General features: G+C 35.3%; 3 protein-coding genes across 4 annotated transcripts; 1 reads left to right on the forward strand and 2 right to left on the reverse strand.

The window, feature by feature from the left end:
- Positions 1-2,016: 2,016 nt before the first annotated feature.
- LOC108769730 (uncharacterized) lies at positions 2,017-2,878 on the reverse strand. The gene has a single exon (XM_018520872.1). It carries the CDS (start codon positions 2,671-2,673, stop codon positions 2,017-2,019), a length of 657 nt encoding a protein of 218 aa, XP_018376374.1. The 5' UTR covers positions 2,674-2,878.
- Positions 2,879-15,301: 12,423 nt separating this feature from the next.
- On the forward strand, positions 15,302-20,875 carry LOC108769752 (RING finger protein 207). Of its 2 annotated transcripts, none has more exons than XM_018520936.1 (8): positions 15,302-15,374; positions 15,498-15,817; positions 16,101-16,249; positions 16,331-17,139; positions 17,396-17,740; positions 18,127-18,412; positions 18,507-18,896; positions 19,298-20,875. In XM_018520936.1, exons 2-8 carry the CDS (start codon positions 15,612-15,614, stop codon positions 19,870-19,872), a joined length of 2,760 nt encoding a protein of 919 aa, XP_018376438.1. In that variant the 5' UTR covers positions 15,302-15,374; positions 15,498-15,611; the 3' UTR covers positions 19,873-20,875. The 2 variants fall into 2 exon arrangements, with proteins under 2 accessions (XP_018376438.1, XP_018376439.1); XM_018520937.1 differs by having other exon boundaries at positions 16,331-17,133.
- An 81-nt stretch (positions 20,876-20,956) lies between these two features.
- MTPAP (mitochondrial poly(A) polymerase) lies at positions 20,957-24,902 on the reverse strand. Its single transcript, XM_018520938.1, has 7 exons — positions 24,711-24,902; positions 24,011-24,171; positions 23,675-23,908; positions 23,398-23,604; positions 23,103-23,317; positions 22,575-22,795; positions 20,957-22,497 (listed from the first exon to the last, which is right to left on the reverse strand). Exons 1-7 carry the CDS (start codon positions 24,856-24,858, stop codon positions 21,947-21,949), a joined length of 1,737 nt encoding a protein of 578 aa, XP_018376440.1. The 5' UTR covers positions 24,859-24,902; the 3' UTR covers positions 20,957-21,946.
- Positions 24,903-25,468: the final 566 nt, after the last annotated feature.

Raw genomic sequence — 25,468 nt, forward strand, 5'->3', positions numbered from 1 at the left:
GTCGATTGTTGGCTACGGATGATCTTTTTTGCATCAATTCGTCACTCAATCGGTATAATTGCTGTTTGTAGCGATTAGCTGTAACGGTTTCATTTAGACCCAAGAGTTCGTAATACAGCACACCTTCCCGATCCCACCAAACGCACAGCAAGATCTTATGCCCGTGAATATTCCTCTTCGGCGTTGAAGCGGATGATTGGCCGGGGTCCACCCATGATTTTTTCCGCTTGGGATTATCAAAATAAATCCATTTTTCATCGCCAGTTCATGATGCATTACAAAAAACTCTTTTTTCTTTGCCTGGCAAGCAAAGAAGTCGCAATAGTCAAACGATTCGAAATGGCACTTTCTGACAACTCATGTGGTAGAGATCTGCCTTCCTTATGGCATATATCTTCAAATTTTTTCGACTGTCCTGGACGTTCTTTGTCTCTCATCAAAATCACCGTTTCGGAAGCGTTGAAATCAAACTCTACATATTGGTTCCGATGGAGTTTCATCACCATACACTTCAGATAATAAGCGATGCGCTTCAGCTGCGGTTTTCTTGAAGTCGAAGTAGTGAAAAAGCACATGTCGGAAAAACAGCTTATCGCGATTCATTTTCAATCGATTGGAAAATCTCTTTGGCGTCGAGAAATCTAATCTGTGAGGATTGAATCACTTTCAGCGATGTCTAAACTACAAAAGACATGTGAATTCATCGTCGAAACTCGTCAGCGTTGGAGGCAAAGCTCTCTAATAGCGAGCGATAGGAATTAAGTTCAACACCTAATAAATTCATAGTGTTTTATTATATTCATTTTTAGTTATTTATTTTTTAACCATTTCTATATGTCGACCTTGCTTCTACTCAATACACTGTAAAAAATTCTTCATGCATGAGTATGTATTAATATGTATAAACATACATAAACACACATAAATATTCATAGACATGTATAATTATATATGAAATATGTCGATACATGTTCATACATCCTTCTTTCTTTTGTAAAATTACGTTTTAGTGTAATAGAAATAATAGTAGTAAAGTAACTACGAAAACACAAAAAATAATTAAAGGGATAATTTTTGTATCGTTTATTTTAGAAAAAAACAAGTTCAAAAAAATATTTAAAAAATTGCTCATACATAATTATGCATAATTTTATATATGATTATACATAAGTAATTTTTTTACATTTCTCCAAACTTGATTTTTTCTAAAACAAATAGTGCGAAAATTACCTTTTGAATTATTTTTAATGTTTTCGTATTACTATTATTATTTCTATTACACTAACAAGTAATTTTACAAACGAAAGAGGAAACATATGAACATTTATGGATATACATCATACATAATTATATATGTTTATGAATATTTATGAGTGTTTATGTAAGTTTATTCTTATTTATACATATTCACGCATGAAAAATTTTTTACCGGATATGTCGTTAAAAATTGTAGTTAAATAACTTAACACTGGAAAATGTATTAAATTGAACTCAAATTTAATTTATTATTTACTAAGTTCTCGTACATTAATGTGAACGCTTTACTTTGAAACTAAAAAATGGATTGATTTTGACACATATTGAAGCTAAAAATAACAAAAATGTCATTAAACGTAAGGAATAGGGTTGGTCTTTAATGTCTGCGATAAAGTAACATAATTGATGTTTTATATTATATTATAATAATGTCTTAAATTTACTCATCCATTTGATAAAATTTATACAAGTTTCCGAACTGTCAAGAATGGTAGTATATATTTAACGCTTATTAAATTATTTATTTCAATTAGATTTGGCAGTTTATATTGCAAATAAAACAGAGAGAGGTAAAATTTGGCTTGGGACATTTCTACTATGGATATGATTTTATCTGCTGAGTATGTCCTATTTTAAATAAAACTATAAAAGTGTATAATAAATGTATATACATATATATACATACAATATACGAGGTCTGTTCAAAAAGTATCGCGAATTTTGTGTTTTTTCAAAAATTATTTATTTATTCATGAATATCTATTTTGTCCCCTTTTCAAAGTAATCCCCATCAGATATTATACACTTGTGCCAACGTTTTCTCCAATCCTCGAAGCACTTCAAAAAATCATTTTTTGTGATCTTGTTCAACTCCTCCTTCGATGCCGTCTTTATCTCCTCAATCGTAGCGTAGCGTCGTCCTTTCATGGGTCTCTTCAGCTTCGGGAACAAGAAAAAGTCATAGGGGGCCAGATCTGGGGAATACGGTGGCTGCGGCATCATTAGTGTGTTGTTTTTGGCCAAAAATTCACGCACAAGCAACGATGTGTGAGCAGGGGCGTTATCATGGTGCAAAAGCCAATTTTTGTTCTTCCACAAATCATTGGTAAAAATCGAATGGCACGAGCCAATCGATATGTTTAGGTCCTCAGCAACTTCTCTGACGGTGATTCGACGATTGGCCAATACTATTTTCTTCACTTCATCAATGTTTTCGTCTGTTGTTGACGTGCTCGGGCGTCCGGCACGCTCTTCGTCGTTCACATCTTCTCGGCCCTCTGAGAACATTTTGTACCACCGATAAACGTTGCTTCGGTCCAAGGTAGCTTCACCATATGCCACAGTCAACATTCGGAATGCGTCCGCGCACTTAATTTTGTTTTTCACACAAAATTTGATACAGATTCTTTGATCCATTTTTTGGAATAGGCAAAAATCGAAGACGAACCAAAACACGTGCAAGCAAAGCAGCTGTCAAAAATTAACTGAACATTCAAAATGGCCGAACTTGTCGGCATAAGTGAGAGACATGAGTACCAACATAACGCCACAAAAAAATCGAAAATCGAATATACGTAACCCGCGGAAATTCAAAATTCGCGATACTTTTTGAACAGACCTCGTATACAAGGATAGGAAATTACTTTGTAAAAGTAATTAATTACAGTTACAGATTTCTCTTTCAAAAAGTAATTAATTACTGTTACAAGTTATTGACTCTGAAAAGTAATTTGTTACAGTTACAATTACCGAAAAAGTAACTTTAAGTTACTTTTAAGTTACTTTTTTCATCGGAACTTTTACTAGTAGTATCGATACCATTAGGGCTGTATCCAGAAACGTTGCCTTCATGTATCGTTTTACCCTTGTTTTTCACCTAATATTAAACAAGGATGATACACGGAATCATCAAAGTAATGCAGCCTAAGACAATTAAAAAAAAAAGACTGGCTTATACTAACATGTTATACGATTTTATTCAAAAAGATAAAAAAATTGTATGGTAAAGACGTTTTTCTTAAAGTAATATAAACACATATGAATATGAATATGAAATAGCACACACACATATACAATGCTTTTTGTAAAAAAAATTCTTTTTATATTCGGCTAAAAGTTGCAAATAAATTCCAGCATTAATCCAAAATGGTTTACAACTGTTCACTGAGCGCTCTTGTATTTGATTGGCGGATTTCATTAGATCCCAAAATATAAACCAAACAGGTACAAGAGTTGATTGAACGCTATAATTAAATTTCTTTCTTCTGATTAATCAAATGTTTCGAAGTATTTGTAGCCTCAAGGACACTACTGCACACTAAATTGACAAATGAGTTTAAAATGTATAAAATAACTATGAAAGTAACTATTAAATTAGTTACTAGTTACTTAAAAGATGTAACTAAGTCATAATTACAGATGGAAAGAAAGTAACGAAGTTAAGTTACAGTTACTGGAAAAAAGTAACTCTAATTGTAATTTCGTTACAAGTAACGAATTACTTCCCATCCCTGAATATACAGGGTGATTTTTTTAATCTGAAACTTTCAAATATTTCGAAAAATAAGCACACTAAGAAAAAATGTTAAGAATCAATATTTCATCATTCCGAGGGTGACGTACACTGTCGTTAAAATCAGCCCCCTCACCTCGCCCCCTGGGCGGTGAGGGGGGACAAGTTTGAAATCTTAAATGGGAACCCCTATTTTTTATTGCATATTCGGAATCTTTGGCTAAAAGCACATACGATTTGTCTGAAACATTTTTCTCGATTCATGATAGATGGCGCTGTAATCGACGAAATTCAATTTCTTCGATTTCTCTTACTGAGAACCCATACTTACGATTCTGCAATACATTAACAATAAAAATACCACGTTTTCATTGTTAATACTCGGAATTAGTCTTAAAACTTCTCATTATTTGTAATTACTCATTAATTACTTCTCAAGAAACTACTTTTAGCGTAACCCAGGAACAACGATGTGGACGTAAGTTTTCTGTTCCCTTTTTTAAATTTTTTAAATTAGGCTGATTTATTGCAGATATCTATTTATTGCAGATAAAATTTATCTGAAACAATTCAATATATCCAATATTTTTCTATTAGTACGACCTTACTCTATCATCACATGAAAAATTTATTTCCAAATATTTATTTATTAAATAATAAACAATTTTAAAATGCTCATCTCAATGTAACTTAAAGACATCCAAATTCTAAAATCTTATTTTACAATGACTATAGGCATAATCTAATAATGAATTTTCTAAATACTTTTCAATCCAAGAGCAATAAACTCATGGTGGAACTAATAGCGTTTATTAATTTAGCAGAAACGCCGCTATCTCATATTAACCGCCTATCTCATAATAGGGGGCCTTTTCTATATATAAAATAGAACGTATTCAAGATCTCCTTTATAATTAATTCTTTCAAATTTAACCTTTTCTCTCCTAACGCTTGCTATGTTCGGCATCCACGAAGCGATCCGTATAAACGAACGCTGTCTACGGCCAGCATTCGCGAAGTAATTTATAGTGTTCCTTATAGCAAGAGTTACGTCAAACCATTTTGTACAACTATTTACCAAATGTTGTTAACACTGATTTTATCAAATGATGTATATTTAAACATAATTAATAGCGGTAGTATACTGATACATATACCTATAATGCGACTAGCATGAAAGAGATAATTAAAAAACGGTTTACAAAGAAATTATAATTATCTTGTTTTAAGGAACAATCCTTTTTTTTCAAAAATATGTCAAAGTGGCGTTGTTCATGGTATTCGGGCATAAAATGACAGTTTAAACGCCAAAAACTGTCCACATATAATGTGTACACTTTTGGCGCGGGATCCCGATCAATGGCGGTATTCCGACGGACCGCCCGCTTTCTGAGCGAAAGGTTAACATAACTGTTTTCATTAAGTATAATGATAGTATATTTTCTTTCAGACGTATGGCACAATTTTATCCATTAGGATAACTCTTTCGCAGGTATATAACAGACCTTCTAATCTCGCAGTAATGCATGAGAAATTTTGTTTGATTATGGTTTGATATGAATAAGATTCGCGTGCGCGTATATAATTACAAGCATAATATTTAAAACAAAATCTCGTATTTTATCATAATTATCAGAAAGAATTTCTGGTTGTTATGACAATATAATCGAGATTTTATATCTAAAACTAGAATTATATTATAAGTATTATATTATTTAGATTTATTTAATATTTTTCAGTTTGGTTGGGATCGTTCTCCTTTTCAACAAGCAGCAACAGAATCATGATTAATTTTAATTTCAGCACATTATAGCAGTCCAATTATTGTATCAGTCGACACAAATCGGGCGAATATGCTGTATTGTCTTTTGTCGTCGTGTTGTTTTCTGTAGTGAATTGGAACAAAATGGTATATATCATGGTTGATGAAAAAACGTTTTCTCTTTCCGTTGTCAATATAATTTTGAGAAAAACGTATTGAAATTTTGAAAGTTATAGCGACAGGATTAATTTGAATTTTTCAACGTTACATACTGCTTTGTAAGTACCTCATAGATCATGAGTACATAATACGCATGATGCATCATTTATCCTTGTTTACATTTGATGAAACAAGGAACATTATGCATAAATCGAAATGCCCCAATAATTAACAGAGAGACATATTTGATCAACGAAATATTCTGCGGATATAGTTATCGAAAAATTTATCCAATTAACGAGTAATTTTTTGGTATATTTAACAAGGTACAATTATCAATGCAGTTTAAAATATAACAAAAATGATATTATTACGTAATAGCATAATTAAAAAATTAATAATACGAGATTAAATATACAGAATTGTTGAAAATATACGTATGATAACACAAATTTTATTAAACCAATGGTTACTTTAATATTTGTAAACGGAATGAAATATTAACAATAAATAAATCTTATTTACTTTTAATCGTTAACTTGCGATTATAAAATTTATTAAAATTCATCTAATCAAATTTAATTATCTTCACTTTGTGGTACGCTGGTTAAGGGTACATTCTAGTAATCGCAATAAAAATAAGACCTTCTTTGGAATTTTTCTTAACGAAAACTACAAGGCGTACAATTATAATTTTTCACATACTTATTAATACACATGTCAATATATGAAAAAATTTTTACAGCAATATTTTCATTCCAAAATTCCAAGAAATTAGTTCAAAGACGCAGAGTTGAAAAAATGAGATGACCAAACGGTTGACACGATATCTCGAAAACCAATAGCTAGAAATTAAAGAATAAAATATTTTCTTAAAGTTTATTTGCGTGGCTATCGCGTAAATTAAAATTATTGAAAAATATTTAAAATTCACGAGTTAACACGTGTTTTCAGAAAGTGATACGAAAAAAGGCTTTTTTCCGCTCAAAAAAAGTTGAATAAAACTTTATTTTTTAATTAAACCAGTTTATTCTATAGCTTACTCGATAGCTAGTCAATCTACGAATACAACGCTGCAAAAATTTTTTAAATCGGTCGGTTATTTTTTCCGAAATCGTGTCAATCGCTTAAAAAACAGCATTTCGAGAAAAAAGCGTTTAAAGGTTTTTACAGATTTTTTTGAAAATAAAATAATAATTAAACTACCGGTAATCAGGGATTCTTGGTCCATAAAGTAAGCCTCTAACTTTTTTAAACATTTGGCTGTAAAAAAAATGTTAAGCTGTAGAATCGTTAATTCTTCGAATTTCTTTCCGAAATTTTGTATTTTTAGTGTATTGTTGAAATGTTGTACAATCGAAATATGCAAAAAAAATCGATTTTTTGTCAATTTTACACTAGAATGTATCCGTAATATCCGATACAAAGAAGAACAATCTTTGTAACGGAAAGCGAACTTAATGTATACTGTGATTCCACGTAAAATTCGTAAGATCTATCCGCAAAAAAAAGTTAAACTATCCGTCAAACACCAACAGTCTTTTTACAAGAAATTGTAAATTGTAAATTTTCTAGACCGCTTATAACTAGGGCCCGGATGTTCGGCGCGATCCCGGGTTGCACGCGGAGCACCACTGCGTGCTAGTGAGTCGAACGCTCGCTGAAATGTTCGCGCCCGAACATCCGGGCCCTAGTTATAAGCGGTCTAGAAGATTTACAATAAGAGAACATTTATTAAAATTAAGAAAGCGATGAAATAAAAATTGAAACATGCTAATGAGCCGACATGGAAGATTGGTGTGCATAGACTTCGTTATCGGTTAATAATCCATATCATTCACAAACGTTTCGTTGGTTCGGATTTTCTTTAGTGTAAATTCCTTTACAAGTAATCATTTACTGTACATTGTGAAACCGCCGTTCAGTTAATCTTTCTTAATAATACAATTGAAAGTATATATGAGAACGCGACGTAAGTATAGAGAAAGCTAGAAAATTGTATTCCAAAATATGTCACTGAATTAATTTTGCTACTTGACTTTAAAATATACTATAATTATCATTGATTCATTGGCAAAATTATTACTTCCGAGAAGTACTTAGAAAAGTAGACCTTTTTTAGTGCAAACTACAGCGTAGTACGCGTAATAGTACCAATCTTGTAAAGTTGGGTCATCAAATACTTCATTAGTAATTTTAACGCGAAGTATAAGGCTGAGACGAACGAGGTGATGATCTACATCAGCTTCCTGGTCATTACCAATGTCATCGTCACTATGTTGTTACACCATTCTTTCATGCAATCATTGCATGTTGACGTGAGGATACATATCGCCTGCAGTTATCTTCTCTATCGGAAGATAATAATACGATTTATGTAACTAGTGAGCAGAGTTGAGAACTTTACCTTAAAAAAATAACGTGTTACCGTCACAAGTTATTCATGTTAAAAAGCAACGTGTTACTGTTACCTTTACTTGAAAATGTAACGGATCTTTATTTTTCGGGAAATTGTTGAGTTTAGCATTCTCACGTACGAAATTGATAAAATTAAACTTATATGATGCGTTTTTGCACAAAAAGTGACCTAATCTGGCAATAACAATCCAAGAGTTAAATTCAATAATTACCAAACTTAATTTAAACATTAATGTCGTTATTAAAAATTTTAAGATTCATTTCCAATACTGAAAATCCGTAGTATATGGACAATTGGGGCACCATGGATCGGAGTATACCATGGGTCATCGACTGTTTAACATAATCTGGAACGTTTAAATTAATACTACTGATACAATCCCAGATAACACAAACACTTTCAATAAATATTCTATAAACATTCGTTGAGAATATTAAAATATTCTTACAATGTATTAAAAAATATTCTATAAACATACACAGAATGTCAAAATGAGACCAATTTAAATATTCCAGATAGGTCGGAATAAATATTCTTTTTCATATTCTAAGAATATTTAGAGAACGTATTTAGTTCAATATAAAGAATATTTACAAAATATTTTCTCTAAGACTAAGGAGTTTATTCTGTAATTTATCTCATTCTAAGCAAACAACGTGATGTGAGAAATTGATAATAATGGGTGCCTTCCAACAAAAGAGATACACGTACATGACACGATGTGACATGGCTAGCTGTGGATCGCATTACATTCTTGTTGTTTGTCAATGTTAAACAAGGATGAAATGATCACTGTGTTGTACTGAGTCGCTAATTGTTGGAAGACACCCAATATTTATCATTTTTATTAGTATATTATTTTTTATATTTTATTTTTCTTATTAATTTTCATCTGAACTTACCTTTGGTTTAATTACGTAAACTCACACGGCGTGTTCTTTTCAGTGGCACATATTGGCAGTGTTGTGTTATTATTTTGATGATGCGAATGGGCGCGAATGCCGCAAGGCGCGAATGGCCACGATCACATGGAGCACAAAAAGATCGAGATTGAATGGTTCATCGATATTGAACGCCATCTACATCTTCAGTACATTTAAATATTCTATGAACATTTAGAGAACATTAATTCAAACAACATGATCTTATTACTAATTTTAACATATTCTAGGCAGATTTACAGATTGTTTCTTATAAATAAGAATATTCTGTGAACACGTGAATACGTATAGATGATTCTTTTGAGAATATTCTTGTAAAGGTATATTTGAAGCTTCATAGAATATTCATGTAATATTGTGTGTTATCTGGGATACGACTATTACTTCGTTGCCTATACTTTATAGCAGTAATAGATAGCAGTGAATAAATTCCATTGTATCGAAAAGCATCGATTATTAATGGTTTTCGTGATGCACGCGCGCACACACACACACACAATAATAACTTTTTAACTTCATAAAAATGTTTTAATATTGTTTTTATAGGAGAAGATATATGTATAGAAATAAGATGCAAGTTTTTGCGCATTTTTTCTCATCTTACTACAATTAATAATCTAACATTTATTTTTTATAGTTTTCTATTAAATGTATAATTAAATGTATAACTGGGTTACCATATGTCATACATTAAATATTCGTAATGAAACGAGAAAGTATATGTACTAAAAGGGTGCAGTTTATACTTCTAAGCAATTAATTTTATTTTATCACAATAAATTTTTTATCTTATATTAATGATTATTTCTCATCTCTGTTTTCTCGTAATTTTCTATCGTATTATTTAATAATTATTAATTGTAATTATATTTTATTGTATTAGTAATTATGCTGAGAATGTGTAAGTAAACTAAAAATATTTTTCAAATTTCGTCAAACGTTATTTCTTTCATAATCCAATTATTTTATGTGTGACTTGTGGTACCTCAGTTATGGGACACCATGGATTATTTCTTAAAAAATATGTTTTTATTTTCTTCTTAAAAATTAATAAATATTTACTAAATATACTTATTAACTCTTGAACACCACCGTGGGTTACGGTAACCCAGTCCGTTTGAAAAAACGCGTGACGTTTATGAACGATCAGAATTGGAGTGGGAACAAGGCGAGGAAAAAACTTTCGCATCTCTCTCTCTCCCTGCTACAAATTCCCCGCCTGGCAACCTCAGCGTGCACGAACCAGTCGAGATAGAACGCCATGAACTTACTGTGTGGGTCACGCTCGCCCTGTGTGGTTATGACGTTTTTTATTTCGAAATCAAATTGTAAGTAAATATACGAATAAGATTGCGAATTCAAATCGAAGAATTCATGAAATACACAAACATTCAAGAAAATCAAGATCCGCTCGATATATTAGCTGTAAACAAAATAAAAAAACAAAGAAGATGTTCATTCTGTCCAGGGACTTTAGATAGGAAAACTTATTACATATGCTTGCAGTGCCAACAGCCAATGTGTAAGGAACATGTCGCAAAAATTTGTTTTGCCTGTTCCACGCAAATCAATGAATAATTTCATTTGTATATTTAGATGTCATATAATAAAGACTTTTGCACTAACTTTATCGTATTACTTGAAAATCACCCAAATATTCAACCTCGTCGAATAAATATATATTTTTAGGATAATTCGTAATAATGTTTTTTTTTTCTTAAAATACAACTTAATATGTTTCGATTTCTATAAATTAATACCTTGTATTTTTTTTTTGGAAAATAACTAATTTATTTAAAAAACAATACATTTTTTTTAATTTTGAAATTTCTTTCTTCCTTTTCAAAATATCTTGGTTTTCGGAAGTTTTATGATAATCTTATTTATATATTCTTTTTCCTTACTGTCTGTTGTATCGATTAAAAAAAAAAGAAGTTAAAATTGATACATTAGATCCCGAGATAAAAGCAAAAGAAGACTTCAGGGTTACCGTAACCCATGTGTGGTGAAATCAGTTGGCGAAAATAGTGTGGTGTTCAAGGGTTAAATAATAAGTAATAATAAGGCTTCACAAGTATAAAACAATTTAGAATAAATGAAGGGCGAAGAACCAGTAATATAACAAAAAATTTTAATTTAACACAAAAATAATTACACATACGTTTCGACACCGATTAGGTCATTCTCAATGTACGGTAACTAAATTATTATCGAAAATCTATGTAGTTAACAATATTCTTCATGTCTTGTGTTATAATGTTACCAGTTAATAAATTAAACATATTTGAAAATTCTCGGCAGTAAAACCGTAATAATCTTATTAGAAAAGAATTCGAGAATGTATGAATAAAAACGCAAAAGTTGGAGATCCACATCGTGGCCACAAAGTTAATAACATAAAATAAACCAACTCTTTATTGATTCTCGGCAGTAAAACTGTAATAGTCTAAAAGTAATCGATAACAAAGGAGAATTTTATCGATTACTTTTAGACTATTACAGTTTTACTGCCGATAATCAACAAAGAGTTGGTCTATTTTATGTTATTAACTTTGTGACCACAATGTGGATCTCCATCTTTTGCGTTTTTATTCATACATTCTCGAATTCTTTTCTAATAAGATTATTACGGTTTTACTGCCGAGAATTTTCAAATATGTTTAATTTATTAACTGGTAACATTATAACACAGGACATGAAGAATATTGTTAACTATATAGATTTTCGATAATAATTTAGTTACCGTACATTGAGAATGACCCAATCGGTGTCGAAACGTATGTGTAATTATTTGTTGTGTTAAAATTTTTTGTTACATTAATCGCACTGAAATAAATGTGCACAACAGTACAACGGGAATGAGAACTTTATTGAGAAATGACAGAAGTGTTAAAAGCTCAGAACTGTAGGATGTATTATGGAATTATTCAGAATGAATTTCGATCGGAATTAATAATTCCCTTTTTTAAACACAATAGAAATCTAGAGAAAACGGAATAATTTCAATCAAAATTAATTCTGATTTGTTCTATATGATAGGTGCCCTGAACACAAAATATATGTTGTAGGAAGATCCTCTTTTGTGATTTCGATTTCTTGGCGATCGATAACAGATGGCCTGAAGTACGGGAGAGACTTCGGCGCAATTTAAATACATATTTTTTTAGAGATAAGTTTGTCACAGAAATATGCGAGTTAAACATAGATGCTTAGAGCATAGATGAATGAAATATAATAATAAAAAAAGCACAGCAGAGGAAAAATGGAGAATGTAAATATAGAGAGAAAGCAGGCCAGATTTTTGTCGCTGCACTTAAAAATTTTCTGTTTTACTGTCTTCAAATTTTAAATATCTATTTTATTTTAAGTATATATAATGTACTAGTTTAGCAACAAAAAAAGACCTAAATTGTCGAATTTTTATGTTCTTTTTCGAAGTTTAATTTCTGAGAACTTAAATTCTAAGAGATCTAAAAAAACCGAATTTTTTCCTATATATTTGTAAATTTAAGGAAATTTTGATATCGCTATACATTCAGAGAATCTTGAAATTCATACTTGAATTTAAAAAATTAACTAAATATCTCTTGACGTTCTTTGCGTCCAAAAGACGATTTAAAGACGTCTTATGACATAATTTTAGACTTTTTGTTGTTTGGGAAGGCATCTAACCAGTAACACTATTCTTTGGGCCACTTGGGATTTGGTTGATGTAGTATTTTTTGTTAAGTATTTGTAATGCAGAATCACGTTGAAAAGGTGTTATGTGCTGAGGGCGTCATTCAAAGTTATAGTGAATCGTTATTTTTCGATGAAAATTGAAAAATCTGCAAACACCACATAAGTGATAAATTGAGTTAACACCATCAGTTCATATGTTTTTTGTCCTTCTTATCGTGATCTTAAAAGAAAAATTTCTTTTTTATTGAATATAAAGTATTCTCCATAGAAATTTTATACCAAATAATGAATAAGTAAAACAGATGTTTTATTAAAGTTATCATTTTCGTCTTCATTTTTATCTTGATTTTTATCAAAATTACCAACCAAACCATCTAAAAGATTGGCATTATAGATTTGTTCACGTCGCATTCTCCAACATAGCGAACTCGTATTATAGCTCCTACTCACTCCAATGCGTTTGTTGAAGTGAAACACGGGAAGAATTTATATTTCCATCCACGAAGATACTGCAATAGAGAAATATGCAACCAAATGAACAAAAAGGTGGAAAGACCCGGAATTTTCTCTGCTGCTGGTCTTATAGATTTTCTTTTTTGTGAAAATGTAACCTCTTCTTATTAGCTTCACTTTGAGCAAAAATTTTTCGTTGCAGTTACCCTCTCAATCGCTACTTAATTAATTAACATAAAAATAGAGTATTAAAAAATACGATCTTATTTACAATAAGATTTACAAAATATCTTATTTAATTAATACATACTGTAATGTGAATACACAATGAATAAGAAATAAAAGCTCTAAACGGTATATCAAGTTGGAGTTTTAGAGTGTTTAAATTTAGTGTTTAAATAATTCGGTGTGAATTTATATATATACTATACATATCCAATCCTACAAACTGCGCCCCGAATTTAATTTGCACTCTGAGAATGCAATCCTAACAGAACTTCAGTAATATCATAAAGTAATTTAATAAGATTATGATATTTATAAGCATGTTAGAAAGAGCTTAATAATCTAATACTGATAAGCATTTTAAAGCCTGTAAATAATTTTGTAGCAAAAAATACCTAACGCGGCCCGAATAATTCAGATATATATTACTTAAATTTATATTCATTAAAGCCTTACAATACTTTTATTTAATTATTGCAAAAAATGTTACTTTAGCCGGGATAACTAAAATGTTTTATGGTACGAGAGAATTTGAGGATGAATGATGATATGAATAAACTGTGGCATATATTGAATCTTCTTTAATTGGATAATTGAATAATCAGAACTCAAGTAGGGTAAATTTAAATTAAGAGACAAATGGAAGGATAATTGATAAGTGGATAATTGAGATTTGAATAGGAAAAAGCGCTCGTGCGAAGTTTGGCGGAAGGGAAGCTTGATCGCACACACTCTTGAATACATTCTACATGTAGCGATAATCGGATCTACATATACCAGTAGGTCAATATAAAAACCATATTGTATCGAACAGTTATAGAAAGCGAAGGGACCGAAGAATCGGCGTCCAGTGACCTGTTCAAAAGACGCTTCGGTACACATAATGCAATATATAAAGATGTAAACTTTTAATATACATATATATAGTATATATATATATATATATATATATATACTATATATATATGTATATTAAAAGTTTACATCTTACAATTTGGATTAATAAAGAGAGTAATAATCGATAAATCAATTGATGATTATGAATATTAGAAAAGACAGTTTCATTAGGTACGCAATTATTTTATTTAAAATTGTCGATATGAATAGATAAATTATTAAATTATAAAATTCTTGCTGCCGTTGCGTCTTGTTCATTTTGCAGCTTTAAAATTTTTATTTCTACTGAGAAGCCGGTAGAAAAATAGAGAAATGAAGAACATATTCGGAATACATTGTATGTCGTAAGGCAGCTCTACAGCAATCAAATCTCTCGCCCTAGATACGATGTATCCTCTGCAGATCCCACTAGTTTATTTTGGAGATCCCTCTGATGGAGCAAGGGGATGGATTGCCGATACTAAGAAACCGAAAAGATTTATACGCGCATATGTGTCGACGAGGAAAAGAATAAGTATAAGGTTTAGAATAAATAGGTAAAAAAAAAAACTTCATTTTAGGAAAAGGGATGCGCGATTAACGTACATATTTCTTTTTTAGATGTTGCTCTCCACCCTATTTGGCGGGCGTCCGCCTGCACTCTTCTGCACCAATACCCGAGTTTCCGTCGTCGCATGTGGGGTGTGTATATACATGTAAATACATACGGGTGGTGCTGATCGCGGAATGGGGTGAGAGCGAGAGGGTGAGGACGAGTGCGAGCCGGGTCGACCGCGCAAATCTCTGCACGTACATGCATATGTGTGTGTGGGGGGTGTATATATACACGCGCCGTTTCCATGCATCGTTGTATGCGTGCATGCACAAGGGGCGGCGAGGGTGAGATCGCGGGGGATGGTGGGCGCCTTGGTGACGTCATTGCTCTAATCGTCAGTTGCGCAGAGACGGGGTTGGTCACCGCGCTACGTCAGAATGACGGGTCGAGCAAGCAGCAGCCGTTAAACCACCCTCTTCGGTCGGGGCTCTCTCTCTCTCTCTCTTTGTGCGGGCGGGCCGACTGATCTAGGGGTAAAAAAAATATCATTCTAAATTTCGCGATCGTATTCCACTGGACGTCGTTGTTCATGTCGTCCCGTGGTAAGGTTACGCGCGCGCAGCATCCCCATAAATCGTTTACGTTCTCTTCTGCAGAGAGGTACACGAGCATGGGACAGGGAGCGGTGTCGTGAAGTGAGGCGGAAGGCGCGTGTCGTTCGCGCGCGCGTGGTCAACAGCGCGACTCAGGGTGGCCGAGTGCCGGCGACAATGGCGAGCTCGGGCTCGGCGGTCGACGGGGGTGGCGACGACGGCACGACGGGCGTGCCGGGCGGCGGACCCAGGAATCCCCTCACCTGCGGTGTCTGCCACGATTACTACAACGAGCCCTGTCTTCTCTCCTGCTTTCACACCTTCTGCGCCCGTTGTATACACGGCCCGCACATCGACGGGACGATCAAGTGTCCCATCTGCGGGTAGATAACAACGTGTGACGATTTATCCAATGGTTGACATTTGCATATGCATGCGCAATATTAATATTTCTTACTGCAAATTCAGATTTTAATTTCCGTGTGTTTCATCTTTTGTGTAACATTAAAGAATTATTTACAATTTCAAGTATTCTTTAGACTCACAAGAAAACTGAAACGTTTCCCCTATTGCTTTTTATATTAGTTGTAATATTATTAGATTATAATTTTCTTTACAAGTGATATGTAATAATGCTGCACTGTGTTATTATTTATAATTATACAGGCAACAAACACAGTTGAAAGATGGAGCACAATTACCACCCCCCGATCAGCTGATACGCCAATTAGTGGAACTGGCAAACTCCGAAAATCCACCATGTGCCAATTGCGATAAACGCGATAAATCCACTATGTTTTTCTGTACAACATGCGGTATGTTTATTAAAGAAATGTCTTTCAATATCAGTATCAAGTTATCCAGAATATATAAAAAGAAATGTCGTACATTTACAGGACAAGCGCTTTGCACTCACTGCAGAGAACATACCCATCGTGCAAAGATGTTCTCTACTCACGAAGTGGTGCACATGAGCAAATGCGCCAAAGACACTCAACGTCGGTGTCCGAGCCATGGCGAGCAGTACATAATGTATAGCCAGAGCGCCAAGTGCATGCTGTGCGCTACGTGCTTTCGCGATACACCTCCGGACGCGCGGGTGCACTGCGTGGACATCGAGAGCGCCTGGCAGCAGGCCTCGAAGAAGATGGAGCGCGCGGTAAACTCCATCTGCGAGCTCCAGGCCGGCATTAAGGACGGCGTATTGGCCCTCAAGTCGCAGCTGGACGAGCTGCGGCACAGTCTCGAGTCCGAGAAGCGCGCGTTGACCGCCTTCTGTCAAGGTATGCAGGAGGCGATCAACAAGACGCACGCGTACGTCCTCGCAGAGTTGCAGCGTCAATTCGACACCAAGGAGCGCATGGTGCGTACGCAATTGCTTGCACTAGGTAGCGCGCTACCCGTGTTACAGATGCATTTAATGCTGTGCACCGCGTTCACCACTGGCGCGACCAAATATCAGTTCCTCGAACTGGCGCATCCGATGTTGGAACGGCTGAGTCGCGTCGCTCAACTGGGCCATCCGTCGCGGCCACCTCTGCTCGCTGCCTACATCAAGACGAATTATCGAGTCGATTTTGCGCGTGCCCTACATCCCTACATAGGTCAAATGCAGACACCGAAGGTTACCGCAGAATCCCTGTATGATCAGATGGCCGGTGGTCATACGATAGGCCAGCCGGAACCGCAAGTGCTTCAGGTACAGGTGCGAACGAAACGAGGAATTTTTTTCACGATTGGTCGATGATCCTCCATCGTGATTATCCTTTATTTTCGCATCACACATTTTTTTCTTTCTGATGCCTAAATTATTATTTGTATTGCTTAAATTCTTCAGTTTTATTCATGGATCGTTATAGAAATTATAGATCGTAAATGATAATCAAAAGTTGATGCAAAATATAATTACAAGATCGCTAATAAACCATTCGTTTTACGCCAGGAATACGTTTTCCCAACAGAGCAGCAAGGTCACTCAGAGGCTGCCGCCAAAAAGCGGACCTGATGGCGGCCCGTTTTCCAATCACTGTCGGACTTTTGACACCCAGCTGAAGGAACTAAGTCAGCAGTTGATGACTGTGAAGGAACGATTGGGCGAATTGCAACGGGATGTTTCCGTTTTAAAGAGAGCAAACACTCCGCCGTTGGGTACGCGTTACGATCATGTGGCAAGGGATTGCCGTTTGCTCGAGCAACAATTGGAGCACCATCAAATGGAATTGGAGCGACTGAGAAACGTTTTCGACGCTCTTTGGGAGGAACAGATGTGCAGGATTCACATAGAAAAGGAGATTTTCCATTCTCAAGTATGTTCTCCCAGCCAAGTTAGCCCAAGCAGAACAACAAGTCAGGATAACGTCAAAATGATATTAAAATGAATCGGAAATGATTGAAAAATGACTTTTAATAATCATTTTAAAATCATTTTGATATCACAATGATGTCTCTGTTTCACAGAAAAAATGTTACGGTTGTAACACACCGGAAATAATGACAATTTTCACCCATCAATACATTTGGTAGTGATAACCGTAAGATAGACATATCTTTACAGCCATAACCATTAAGATACGCCAATCTTATATAGTTATCACAATCGTACTATAGTTCTTATATCCAAAAAATGTATTGATGGACGACTTTTAATCGTGGCAACTTCTTTATTATTTACTCTCGTGCTGTTCCTGTTCAGATGAATGACATATTATCGTTGAGGAGCGAAGTGAAAAAGCTGCAAGTGCTCGCTCAGCATCTGGAGCCCTTCGTCAAGTCGTTCTCGATAGGCATCGGCGCGGGGGAAGTGAGTGTGGCCGCGGCGGACGCGGCCGATAATCAACATTTACAAGCGTTGCTGGATCATCTGGCGCGCTTACAGATGCAGGAACCACTACCGCATCCACAGGCTCAAGCACCGACGAAGGATCATCGTCATCCACGTAGCACTGCCACGAGTGCCGACAACGCGCTATATATGAAGGGTGAGAAAGCATCTCGGATCGCGTCGACGATAAAATAATAAAGACGCATTGAATATTTATGTATACTTAATTCGCAATTTAATTTATTATACAGAAACGAAGGAGATACCGACGCGTTGTCGTACGCCGTCCGGTGGTGTTGGCGCCGTTTTGGACTCGAGCGGCAATATAGTTGTGTACGGGACGGCCAAGTCAACCGATCCAAAGCGGGGCGTGCTTAGTCAATTGATCGAGAAGGCCAGAACGCAAAAGGACGATCGTAAGAAATCACCAGGCAGAGAAGACGGGCGTGATCGCAGTCAGAGCCGGCGTTCGCGCAAGTCGCCGGACAGCGCGAAGCCGAAGACGCCACCCGGTCACTCATCCGGCAGCAAGATGCGGTCGTTGTATCGTTCCCTGAAAGGCGGAACCGGCGACACTTCCGCCGAGGCGCTCGATCAGGCGGAAAGATGCACCGATTCGCAGCAGCCGCAGTCTCATATCGGTAAGAATGGGAGAATCGCAGGATCATCGTGCGCAAACGAATACTGATACATTATGACACGCAGGTCTTCCTTTGTAGTCGGGGCGAAATTTCGGGTTTAGACTTAGAGGCGATAAACATCCGACAGCCGAATACGTAAAGTTGCTCGCCGTTCACCGCACACGCTTATATATATATATATATATATGTATATATATATACAATATATGTAAATATGTTATCTGTACATTTAACAAAAGATATATCGATATATGTTGACCCACATGTAACACATCTATCGCACATTTACCATCACGAAGTTAAGTGTCTCGTCGTCGTCGTCCCGCAGCGAACTTTTGTTACACCCGCTGCGTTCGAAGAAGATGAGACCGTCTTCTAAAAGAGTCCCGTGCTTCCAGCAGGCGACGAGGGCGAGTATCAACGAATCTCGGAGGCCTCAAGCATGGGCGAAGCGAAGAAGCGCGTGCAGGCGCAAGTACACGCGGTCCCGACCGACGATCAGATACGGGCGATGCCAAGCAGCAAGGTCCCCAAAATCTACCCGGCCAGCGACTCCGAGGAGCTGTTCTACGGCGACGGGAAGGATGCGAGGAGGCGACGGCGCGCCAGCTGCGACAGTCTCAGCACAACTGGTTCCGGGAACAGTAGGCGGTCGAGCATCGCCGATGGGACGGTAGGTCAACAATCCATCGCACAGGACCCCCGGAAAGCCCTGGTCGTTTTGATCGGATCACGGACGTCGTCGTCTCTCATGCAAAAACAGCGTTCCTGGGAGACCTTCCCGCGGCCCAAGAGCAAGCGTGGCGCCGGTAGCGAGGGTGCTTCGTCCCTCGGTCAGCTGAAGAAAGCGGACAGCTTTGAGGGCCACGAGGAAGCGGTGCGCACCTTGGTGGCGGCCGTACAGGAGACGCGATCTCAGCTGCGACACCATCATTTACATCATCATCGTCATCATCGTAAGAGTAAAACGAATTGAGGCGCTTCTTGTCGTTCAGGTCGTTCTCGGTCCCTTCGCAACCCCTCCTCGCGCGCAAGAATTACGTAAGGAAATATTGTCCGAAGGGTATCGAATAGATATCCGCGAGCCTATTGCATATAGATAGAAAAAAGAAAAGAAATGAAAAAGAATGATCAAAAGACTAAATGCCGTGCCCCAAGTGGCTTAAGTATAAATGTTATTTATTAGTAAAGAAAGCGTATTGTTGTGAGAGCCGACATATTATCGGTTTTTCGAAGATTTTGGACATTCTATTAGTATAATAATAATAATAATAATGGATATATAAATAATATAAATATGATAACAGTAATGAAAAAGGTCTATATTCTGCGCGATATGGAAAATCAGAAATCTTCGTTATCGAGAGGCATCTCCATCAGGTGCGCTCTTATCTTTATATTACTTTTCGAGATTCTTTTGAGATCCCGATCAAACGCGTGGTGTTTGTATTAATCCAATTTTTCGACGTTTGTATTGTGTCCCTCGTCAAAGTTGTATACCGCATACGACGACGTGCAACTCTCGTGAAGTACCTTTTATATAGCGATTTAATTGCATTCGATAATGAAAGTGCCGAAGATCGGTATCGATTCCACTGTAAATGCAGTCGTTAGAGATGGAAGAGAGAAGGAGAGTACGATTATGTCTGCTACTCGTATTGTTGACAAGATCCGCCTGGGGCGGTTGATACACGTAGAGCCTTGATTAAGGAAGATAAAACGTTTTTTCAGACAAAAACGCGCGTGTGCAATGTACAATAATTGCAAAAGAACCACGGTTGACGTTACAATCTAAACTGTATACAGACGAATGTATATTTCGTTCCAATCGCGCACATTATTTCGATTTCGTTATTACAAGAGTCCTGTTCTCGTATCCTCGTTTCTCCTCTAGTTAAAACACGGATCTATTCCCACCATATCCGTACACGCGATTTTTCCCTTGAACGTCAACGGGTCGGATGCATAGTCCAGTAAAGTACGTCGCGCGATTCGATCGATCAAGTAAAACGGTAATATTTAGCTAGTAAACAACACTGCCAGTCGCGATATATTATGTCATTACGAATTTAATCGACGATACTCGATTCGCGAAGAATAGCCTAATTCGAGCGTTTACTCGTAATCGCCATCAATAAAAACCCAGCGATCGCCCTACGACGCATGGGCTCGTCACGATTATACTCCTCACAATTATTGACTATAATGTAACGATAATATTATTCCAAACGAGGGATAAAAACGCAAGGATAAAAATCGGTATTACGAGGAATCGGCTCTTCCTTGTGAAAGTCAATGCGATCGTTAATCGTTGTTTCGAATTTAACTACGAGCGAAAATTTGTAATCTTCAGCAGGGTTACAATAAACGTTCTAATTATAGCGAGTGTACACACGTAAGCATGTATGAGAAATTGTCGAATTTCTGGTATAGCAAAATATATACAAGTTAATAAATATACCCTTGATTTATATACCGTATCTTGGTGTATTGAAAGCGATGCATGAACTTTGTCGCTCACTTCAGTTTTACAAGTATTCACAGTTGTATACGTACATGTATAAAAAAAACATGCATATTCGGTATTCCACTTGTTGAATTTTACAGACAGGCTATAAAGCTGGAAGCTTCAACAGATGAAGTACGAGAGAACATTTTGGCCTCCGATGTTTGCATTTTTTTTCCGGAATTAATACAACGGCAATTTCCAATTAATTAATCTAATAATTGATTGTGATATTTTACACATATTTATTTATGACTAATATACGTAATTCATTTATACGTAATTGTCGACTTTATGTACACTTCTCTTCTATTTTCATATATTATAGTACAGTACACACAATTGACCGCAATAAAAATTCTCTCTCCGTCGTTTCTTCTCTTTCTTCTTCTCAGGTAAAACGTCTCTATATTTCTGGCGCCACCACTATAGATAATACCAAATCATTGGTACAAAAAGGAAAAAGTCTCATGCAGAAACATATGATACATACACCATTTCTGCAGACATAAAGTACATATTTTGTCGCTACTCATTTAGGTCATCATACTGTTTCTTTCTTTTTTGTTTTTGTTTCATCGATATTAGCTTCACTAACTTCGAACTTGTCAGAAATTTCGTAGGAATTTTCGTAGGAATCTTCCAAGTATTCTTCGATATTCTTCTTTTGTCCTTTCGTAGTATTCGATTTCTTCAAATGTCCGTTATCATTATTTACTTTCAATAATGTCATGATACCCCAGCTGTTATTTTCGAATTTGTCGGTGGTTTCTAGCACGTAAATCGCGTCGTGCAGCTTCGAAATTATGCGATTCAATTCGTAGAGACTTACGTTTTTGGAAACGTTCAATGTCGTTTCTAAAGGATTGGTAATATGGAGCGCCGAGCGTGATGGTTTTCGAATCTGCACACCCTCGCGGATACATATCCCGTACGTTTGAAAATCGAATGTCGAATAATACTCAAAGAAATCGAATAAAAGTGTCTCCAGACTATCCTGATTTATCCTATATTTGTAATCGGGTGGCAATTTGTTAATATCCCGCAGGAAGGTGCAATCGATGCCATTCTCTGCATAACGAACGTCATCGCGAGCTGTATAAAAGAAAAGAAGATACAATTTACTAATCAGACGTTATGTAATTCTTTTGTTTATGTTATATGTGACTTACTCGAATAGAACTTTAATATTTTTAAGGACGGTAATATCTTCTTTTGTTGTAAGAAGAACAACACTAACAACGTAATGGGAAAATTTGTTATCCACTGTCCTGGTACGTCGGATGTTAATTCCTGACTCTTCGCCCATGCTCGTATTGCTATAACAAGCGGTCTTATTCGCCAATCCATCTCTCCATACAAATTTAATAATTCGGTCATATATATAGCAGTCCTGTAGAAGAGATCAGTATTGACGTTTTTGTCTTTTTAGCCCTCTAACTACAGCTGTGAAAATTACATTTAGTTTTAACATATCCTATTTCAATTACAAAACGTAAATAAATCTTTGACGATTGATAGAGAAAGGTTCAAAGTTTTTTTCCCTACAATTCAGAATCTCGTAGTACTAATAACTGCAGATTGTATAAAACTTTGACGTTTTGAGTCCAAATGACCTATTGCTGTAGTTAAGGGTTCATTATAAAAAAAACAACAAATCCTACATAGTACAAGTAAAATTGAAATATGTTTTGACTTACATATTTGTTGCACTTAAGTCACATTCAGTTTGTGTGTAGTTATAACAGAATTTAATTATAGGTACTCGAGCTTCCAGAATCCTTCTGACACTAAGAATTCCGGGGATGAAATACTGCATGGTGTTTGCGAGTATTCCCAAAAATTCTTTTGTTTCATGCCTATCGCTATTATGCATAAACTTTGAGTGAAATACCAATCTACTCGTGGCATTATGCTACAAATGTTACAATTCATTGATAAGTAGGATTAAATACGTGAACATTTTATTAATTTGAATATTACTTATATATTTACTTCTTCAGTGTCGGGAACAAGAACTAAATCAAGATCACACCTTTTCCTTCCAAAACCATTTATAGAGGAACCAAATGGCAGAACCTTCATATTCTCAAATAGTTTAGAAAAATATTGCTCTAAATGGTGAGCAGTGTGAAACCTCAATCTTGCTTCTAAATCAGTCAATTTTATCATCTCATAGAGAATTATTATCTGCCCTGATATCTGCAAAGGTTACAAGTTTTATAAGGCTAAATGTTTCGAATAATCCTAACTGTAATATAAATGAGCTCACCGATTTAGCATTATATAATAGCTTTGCTGTCTCCTTTTCAGTAGGCGACGTACAACCATTTTCCACAAATAAAGATACCTTTTTCTGATTATTTTTCTGTGATGTAGTAATTTGTCCTTTACGAAACCATAATATCGAGGATTTTACGGGTGTAGAGTCTCCTTTCGTAAAGGAAGCAGATGACATAATGTCTTTTATCGACATTATGTCTTTAAACTCAACCAAGATATAATTCTGAAATTAATCACAATATGATACTTTTCTAACACAATATTTAATACTACGTATTAATGTTGCATTTAATTTTGGATAAATATTAAATAATATCTGACATACTTGTTGATTATTTATATGGTAATGATGCATACTCGAGATATCTCCGAACTGCAAACAATAATTATGGAGATCATTGTATGATTTCGACGAAAATACTTGTATCAATAAGCTTCGACATGCCTGATTTCTTCTTTTGACGATTTCAGTCTCGTGTGTGCTTTCTGTAATTGCAATTGTCAGATATAGATCTTGGTGTGAAAACAGAGAATAACTGTGATATATGAGAAAAATCAATTTAGTTAGAGAATATTAATTCATGCTGCATTCTCAACAATTACGTTAAAGTTAGTAAATTGTTTTGTAAAGGACTATGTAAAGGACTTGTTCATTTTAGCTAAATTGCTTGCACAGTTTTTTTCTTTATCTCTCCAATATAAAAAGAAAAATAAAAGATGAATTGAGCAAGAAGTTCAGCTAAAAGGAACAAGCCTTGTTATATTATTTTTGTTTTGCTTCTCGTCACCGGGTGATAAACTTTAATGTGCCTTTGATCTGTCTTTAGGTTATGTAGCACAAAACTTCTTGATCTTAAGTATAGTTTTTATCACTTTGCCTATTTTATAATAACCTAGTGGCATGAAAGTTCGTTTGAAGATCTGTAATCTCTCATTTTTATATTAATATTTCGTTCTAATATTATTATTGCTTTATGATATTATTTGTAAGCTTATAGGTTATACGCTGAACTTATGTGACTTACCTTGTTTATTGTTCTTATGTTGCATGGTAGTTGATATTGAGATGCGACCGTGCGATTTTAATCTACTTGTGCCCAATATGAACTTTTTGCAATAACAATGATTTAACAACGAAATGGTATTCGAATTAACACGACCAAAAAGCGCCATTTTTAAATGTGCACATAGCTCCGTACACACAGTATGCAGCAGCACATGTGCGAATAGAATAGGTTATCAAGACTTTCCTGCACTACACTGTCAGAGTTTCTCTCTGCCGCACATGAGGTATGTTCTTTTTGGCTGAATCCTTCTTCCTTTTCTCTCCAGAAGGAAAAAAGAGAAAGAAAGATGAACTGGTGCAAAAGTTCAGCCAAAAAGAACAGGCCTATGGTGTAATAAGTTGAAGCAAAACAAATATACGTTTGTTTCATTTCAATTTATTGCACAGTGTGCATCCAGTTCAGAGAGTATAGTAATAAAAAAATATACACACTGCATATCCTACGTACTCTACAATACTTTACATCATCTACTTTACATATATGATTACAGGAAATTTTAGAGTACTTTTTCTTTTATTCTTCAATTCTATCTTTTGAATGGAGAAGTTAGTAAATTATAGTAAATCATCTTTTGTTTAAGGGGATACTGTAGTCTTCTTTTTTACCGATAAAGCAAGCGTTTATGTTCCTTGAGCGGTTCTTCGAATTAGTTGCACAGAATAAAAATTCCTTCTCCACGATTGAAATATCCGTGCTAATGTACCTGCTCCTGGTGT

This window comes from Trachymyrmex cornetzi, unplaced genomic scaffold (assembly GCF_001594075.2).
Source record: "Trachymyrmex cornetzi isolate Tcor2-1 unplaced genomic scaffold, Tcor1.1 scaffold94, whole genome shotgun sequence".
Classification (NCBI taxonomy): domain Eukaryota; kingdom Metazoa; phylum Arthropoda; class Insecta; order Hymenoptera; family Formicidae; genus Trachymyrmex; species Trachymyrmex cornetzi.